This window comes from Poromitra crassiceps, assembly GCF_964638095.1.
Source record: "Poromitra crassiceps genome assembly, chromosome: 23".
Taxonomy (NCBI): domain Eukaryota; kingdom Metazoa; phylum Chordata; class Actinopteri; order Beryciformes; family Melamphaidae; genus Poromitra; species Poromitra crassiceps.
In genome coordinates this window covers 13,099,612-13,106,353 of record NC_139639.1, presented here as the reverse complement: position 1 = coordinate 13,106,353, position 6,742 = coordinate 13,099,612, and the positions used below count along the sequence as shown (strand labels likewise).

The following is a 6,742-nucleotide window of genomic DNA, read 5'->3' as shown; positions in this document are numbered from 1 at the left end:
TAACATTTATATTTAACAGACAAAAAGCAACTGAGATATACATCCCTTTTACAATGCTGACCTGGCCAAGAAGGCAGCAAAAATCACACGTCAGGGCATGATAAAGACAATATTTACAATACCGTACTTACAATATGGAAAGCAATTAAATTGGGGGAAAAATACAAACACAGAAGAACATTACAGAAGATATGGCATTCTAAATTACTAATTTTGACAGGAGCAGGTAATGGCGAGGACCTCTGTGATCTTTTGTTAGAAACTAGCCAAAGAAATATGATGATCCAGTTTAAGTCGACTCCTTAAGTCGACTCCTTTTCCCCCACACTCATGGCACCTCAAAACCAAGCGAAGTGCTGGATCTGAGGCTGTAGGAGTTACGTACCTCCTTAAACTTGGAGCAGATGTAGCGGGGTAACTTGTCTAAGATGGCTTTATACATTAAAATGTGCCAATGCTGCATCCTGCCCAAAGCAAGTGAGGGCCAACCAATCAGAGAATATCAATAGAATGCTGATTAAGCGCTTATATTGATCAAAAAGCTTAGTCCAGATTGAATCATTCCAATACACATCCTGTTTAAATAATTTGCTTACAGTGATAACTTTGGGCCTTGTCACACCTGAGAACAAAGGAGAAATGTTTAAAACTACAATAATTAAGTGCCAAAAATGAACCAATGAGATACAGCAGCGATACTTGGTGCATGTCTCTCTGTATATGGAGAAATCACAGCATCTCAGTCTGTCTGTCTGTGTTTGAAACAGCTGGAGGCCTCAATTTGTATGGCTTTTTAAAGTCAACCAGTAGGCTAAATAGCATTACTTTATATGTAGTGTATTCATCTCATAAATATACAAATGTCAATTAGATCCACCACAGATAGCAATTTAATGTTTACTCTCCTGTGTGGATTATCATGTGTCTGTTGGCTCCTTTTTCACCAACACATTTACCACAGACTGAGCAATTGAACTGTGTCTCACCTGTGTGGACTATCATGTGTGACTTAAGACTCGTTTTTCACCCACACATTTACCACAGACTGAGCAAATATGTTTTCTCTCACCTGTGTGGACTATCATGTTAATTTGTCAAGTGTCATTTTTGACCAAATAATTTACCACAGAATGAGCAATCAAATTGTTTCTCTCCTGTGTGGCCAAAAAACTGAGCAACACAAGTGTATCTTCCCAAGAACTTCATTGTTTCTCTGTCAGTCTAAACCTGGGTGAGGTTCACTAGTTTCCATCCATTCTTCATCACTGTCTTCAGTCTCTTGTTCAGAGGAGTATAAAGTCTTGTCATCACTTGCTGGTTGTAATCTACTAGCTGGATCGAAGTTCCTGGCTGGTTCGATACTCCACCCGCTTCTGTTTTCATCTGTTTAGATGAGCTGGTGGTTAGAGGTTCTGCCTCTCTGTTCTCCTCAGTTTGGCTTTGATGAAGCTGTGAGGACTGAGGCTTCTCTTCATCTTCTTCACTCTTCACAGAGACAGGATAGCCCCAGCTTGGTTGGGCGTCCATACAGGCACCATTGGCTGTGCCTGAGGACGGGAAGCCGGATTGGGGGTATGTGTCCTGGTCGCTGCACTAGCGCCTCCTCTGGTCGCACCTTGCGACGTCCTACCGGTGAAGCTCTCCGTCAGGTGAAAAGAAGCGGCTGGCTACTGCACATGTGTCGGAGGAAGCATGGTGCTAGTCTCGGCTCTCCGCAGATCGGCAGAGGGTGGAGCAGCAACCAGGGCAGCCAATAGGGCAGCATGGGGATACATTGGCCAAGTATAATTGGGGAGAAAATGGGGGGAAATCAAAAATAAAGTTTAAAAAAAGAGTGAAAAACGAATCCTGATCTGAGGAAGGAGGCTGACTTTCATCATGTTGGTGCTTGAGTATTTCTTCTGGATAGCCTGGAGGGAAAGATAAGGCATTAGGTCATGATGCTAAAAACTCATTTCATCTTATTGAGACTGCACTGTTAGCAAACAACTTACCATTAACTCTGGCTGCCCCAGACTCACAGCCACCACATTTCTGGCAAGGCAGTCCATGATTGGCCTGAGGTGGTCCTCATCATAAGATGAGTAGTCCTGCTGCGTGGGAGACTGCAACACAAAGAGAGAAGAGAACAACTCACTCATGTGTTGGTTGATTATTTAAGTCATGTAATGTGCCTTATGATCTCATGTTGACTTGCTTTAGTCAGTAGTTGAATACATTTGTAGCCATACAGACTTCAGTCAACTCACCCATTCCAGCCCATGTACCAGCAGCTGGGAGAGGCACAGGGAAGCAGCAGCCAGCTCAGACGGCCGGTAATGCACCACGTTGTAGTCTGGCAGGGTTAACTCCATCAGGTAGTTGGCCATCGTGTGTGTCATTACATCCGTCTGGAAAGACAAAAAGACAGTCATTTTGAGAGCTCTGATGACATAAACCGCATGAAGACAGGAGACAAAATTCAAACGACTACTACTACTCTACAACTTCTAAAAAAAGCCTTCTGCCAACAGCCATAAATGCATGTAGAATTCATCCCCAAGGTGTTGGCGAACTATTTAGTAGACACACTCACATTTGCAGCCTTTAAAGCCCTCCTGAGGAAGTGTGGTGGCAGAGGACGTCCAAGCTCAAAATTGAGGCACTTCAACATCGCCTGCTCCATCTTCAGAATCTGGGCCTCTGTATCGGCTGCCATGGAGGCAAAGTCTGCAACTGCCGGGCTGTAGTTCTCCTCATACTTTGAGGCCAGCAGGATGGCGGTCACACCAACAAGGCGCAGCTCACTAGGAGGCACTGGATGGACCTGCAGTACATTAAGACAAGTGTTAGCTAGTTCACACAGAAAGGTAAAACAAGAAAACGTTGAAAACAGTTTGTAGCCTACCTGTAGGAAACGATCCAGGATCGCAATCATGAGGTACAATGTCTCCTGAAGCAGTCCAAAGTCAGAGTGAACCTGCATCATCCAGCCAACTAGACGAGCTCGCATGTCTTCAGTGATTTCATAACCCTCCAGGTACGTGGGGCGCACAGCCTGCTGCACCTGTATGGAGACAGAACAAATAGTAATATAAAACACACACTTCAATGCCAAATTAAGAGCATAGCAGCTCAAAATAAGATAATCAGTGTGGTACAGTATTAGATTATAAATAAACTAATAAGGGTGGCATTAGATTATATATCTAATGGACGTTTCGGTCAGCGGCCCTTCTTCAGCGTGTAATGGCAAATAAAGAAAAACATTGCATGGATGCAACTGGGACGTATCCTCAGTGATGTACCCTGGGGTCATAGGATGTTTCGGGTCTCGCAACATCATACACCCTCGCCCAGGTGACCCAGCCGGGGCTGGCCAAGCCCCAACTTACGTCCCAGTAGCTACCCACGGTCAGCCCTCCAGGAAGGGTCTGGTCACGTGGTCAGGGCCACTCAATCCCCTGCTCCGGAACTACTCTGCCGGGACCGGGGGGGGGGGGGACTCTGGTACATAGAGGGACCGGGCTCTGTGGGTTGCCACCCGGCCGGGCTCCTCCCTCGTCTCACCAGGTCTAGGACCTGTGCGCTGCACCAGACTCCCCCGCTCCAAACATCTCATTCCGAGGTGATGGTATCTTAGTGGACACCATGCAGTACCAGTACTTGGTGGCACTGCAGACTCCACTTGCGGCTTGAATGGCCCTCCTAAAAGGCCTCTCGTGATTACAATTACATGTAACGAAATGTCCACTGTGTGTAGCAATAAGTCTATTAACTTGGAGTGCTGTCCTTTTCCTTATATATATATATATATATATATATATATATATATATATATATATATATATATATATATATATATATATATATATATATATATATATATATATATATAAACACTAACCATGCAGGGCCACTTGAAGGGATATTCAATTAGGCTAGACTTTGAACTGTAGCTTATTATGTATGAATAAGCTAATCAGGGTGGTATTAGATTATAGTCCCATGACATGTTGGTCCTCCTAAATTGAAGAAATTCAAGTGGCTGGCAGTAGAACATAGAGTTAGGCAGTTGAAATTGAGGCTTAAGGCCTAAACATGGTCGTCCGTCCGCCTCGAATTGGAGCCGTCTCGCCGTCTGGCGGCGCCAGCGAGCCCTACATGCTTGGACGCCACTACGCCACTACGCCCTCCCTCCTCCCACCCTCCCTCCTCCTGTGGAAGCTCCGTGTGAAAATGGCGGAGATTGTGTGCCAGGCAGTCTGAATGAAATTGAATGTAACGTTCCCAATTCTATGTATTAAATTCTAAAAAACGACCCTCAACATTTGGGAAGGCTAAGCCACACATGCTTTGAAAGGCGACTTTACGACGATGAGCCAAGGCAACGGCCAATCACAACTCTCATGCAGCTGACGTCACGCACGTATCGTCGCCGTGAAGTCACATTTTCGAGCAGCCCCCGTCAGCCGACGGCGCCCCCTCCCCGTAGGACGGCGCTCCACCCGCCGTCATACGGGGAGGGCGGGGCGAGGCTCTGACGGACGACCATGTTTAGGCCTTTACTTACAAAATCCTGCAAGGTAATTTTGTTTGTTGTTGTTTTGTGTGTGTGTGTGTATGGGCCAAAGTATTTTAGCAATGATTTTACGGACTCTCGTGGCTATTAGGGGTGGGAATCCCCAGATGCCCACGATACGATACTAAAACGATACTTGAGTCACGATACGATAGTATTGCAATATTGCGATATATTGAATATTGCGATATATTGAATATTTCGATATATTGTCTAACTCCTTTTCCTACCTTTTCCTTGACCTCACCGGAAGTAAAACATGCAGTGTTTTTTTGTTTTCTTTTCGTTTTGCCCAAAATGTAGGCTACATTATTAAGCTTCTCTGGACTCAATACGCCACTGCAGGCACGACAACATCGGGCGCTTCAGGCAGATACCCGGCGGCATGGCCTGCAACATTTTTTTTTTTTTTTTTTAATATCGATACTTGGCGTCCAAATATCGATACAATATCGTCAGGCAAAATATCGCGATACTATGGTGTATCGATTCCCCCCCCCCACCCCTAGTGGCTATTCTAATAGGGGCAGGGCCACAGATATTGTGCCAGGTCGATTTAAGTCCTGTTCTGGCCAGAATACCTTTCTATATATATATACTGTATATATGGCAGCAGCAGCAGCAGCATGAAACAGGCTTCCAGTAGAAATAAAAAAAACAGTCAGTCAGTAAATGTGCTAAATGGATGGCTGAACTAACATTCTTCGTTCCAAGAACAAAATTAAATGTGAGTTCACGTGACCGGCTGGTTTATCAGGCTGGTTTATCAGGCTATGGCTGAACAGGTTTGAGGTAGGACTTTGGAATGTACTGTACTGTTGTATTGTTTTGTCTGAGTCTGAGACCAAGGACCACAATGGAAACAAGACTCAGTCTATCCTTGATGTTTTACTGAGACGCATGTCTTTTTATGTCATGTGTTTTTAACCTAAGGTCAAATCAATCAGTAGTAATGCCAAATGGAAGCATGAATTACCTCAAGGAGGTGCAGATAGGCATCAATGTCTTTCATGTATTCATCAGCGGTCTCCTCCTCTGCCACCGGAGGGAGCGGGTCTTCCTCCTCCTGCACCATGAACACATGAGCGGTCTCCTCCTCTGCCACTGCCACAGGTGGGAGCGGGTCGGTTGGGCGGTTGGTCACCTCTCCATGCACAGCTCTCCTTTCTTCTGTGGCCCTAAGCTGTTAGGAAGAACCATTTAAAACAAAGCAAAGGAAAAATACTGTAAGGATGTGGCAGCTGTTCTCGATACAGGGTGACCAGACGTTCTGGTTTGGCCAGGACACACGCACACACACACACACACACACCTTTGACTGCCTTTGTGCATGCGTGTGTGTGTGTGTGTGTGTGTGTGTGTGTGTGTATAGTGTGTGTGTGTGTAGTGTGTGTATGTTCTCTACCTGGCACTTCATCCTTGCTTGATGGATAGCCAGGCCTCTGGCACTGGTCACCTTTGTCCACCCACAAGGACACATTTGCTGATAAAATGACACTCTATTGTGTGTTCTCCTGGTCCGTCTCTGATGAGAAAAAACAGCACAAACATAAATTAAAATCACTCAAAAATGTAATCTTACAATAAACACATAGCCTGCATTGACACAAGAGAGGTGTAGGTCATATTATAGGCTGATACAGAGAGGTGTAGGTCATATTATAGGTGGATACAGAGGAGTGCAGTTGTCTGTCAGTGATTCTCAACCTTTTTCATATCAACCAGCCCTCATTTCTTATGATGTTGTCTCTCTGACCCAAATCTGAGTCTATTTTTAGATTAGCAGAAAACGATGTGTTTAGGCAGAGAGAACAAAATAGCCTATAGTCATTCTACGTTGTGTTAACTATCAAATAATGGTGAATTCATCAATTTGCTGGGGACCCCCTGGAACTCCCTCGAGGACCCCTGGTGGTCCCTGGACCCCATGTTGAGAACTACTGGTGTATATTAGGCTACATTATGCTCATGCTGTACTGTGACAGTAAAGAATTGAGCTAACCTCTGCCCTGCCATCACTTACAATAGAGAGACAAAGTGAACATCACTTCCTGCTTCAGCACTGTACCAGAGATTTTCATCCCCATAGACATTTTGTAAAAAAATGCTTATAAAAATAGTTTTACTTGGTCAAACCACACGGTTCAGCTATATTTAGAATCGGGAGAGACCATAGAACAT

General features: G+C 44.9%; 2 protein-coding genes across 2 annotated transcripts; both read right to left on the bottom strand.

Moving 5' to 3' along the window:
• Window positions 1-1,781: 1,781 nt before the first annotated feature.
• Window positions 1,782-2,670, bottom strand: LOC310797057 (G2/mitotic-specific cyclin-B2-like). The gene is made up of 4 exons (XM_083659335.1): window positions 2,576-2,670; window positions 2,250-2,390; window positions 1,995-2,105; window positions 1,782-1,910 (listed from the first exon to the last, which is right to left on the bottom strand). Exons 1-4 carry the CDS (start codon window positions 2,663-2,665, stop codon window positions 1,824-1,826), a joined length of 429 nt encoding a protein of 142 aa, XP_083515461.1. The 5' UTR covers window positions 2,666-2,670; the 3' UTR covers window positions 1,782-1,823.
• A 93-nt stretch (window positions 2,671-2,763) lies between these two features.
• On the bottom strand, window positions 2,764-6,038 carry LOC310796731 (uncharacterized protein; the record flags this gene model as incomplete). The annotated part of the gene is made up of 4 exons (XM_083658968.1): window positions 5,967-6,038; window positions 5,538-5,744; window positions 2,925-3,046; window positions 2,764-2,806 (listed from the first exon to the last, which is right to left on the bottom strand). Exons 1-4 carry the CDS (start codon window positions 5,976-5,978, stop codon window positions 2,764-2,766), a joined length of 384 nt encoding a protein of 127 aa, XP_083515094.1. The 5' UTR covers window positions 5,979-6,038.
• Between the last annotated feature and the right edge of the window lie 704 nt (window positions 6,039-6,742).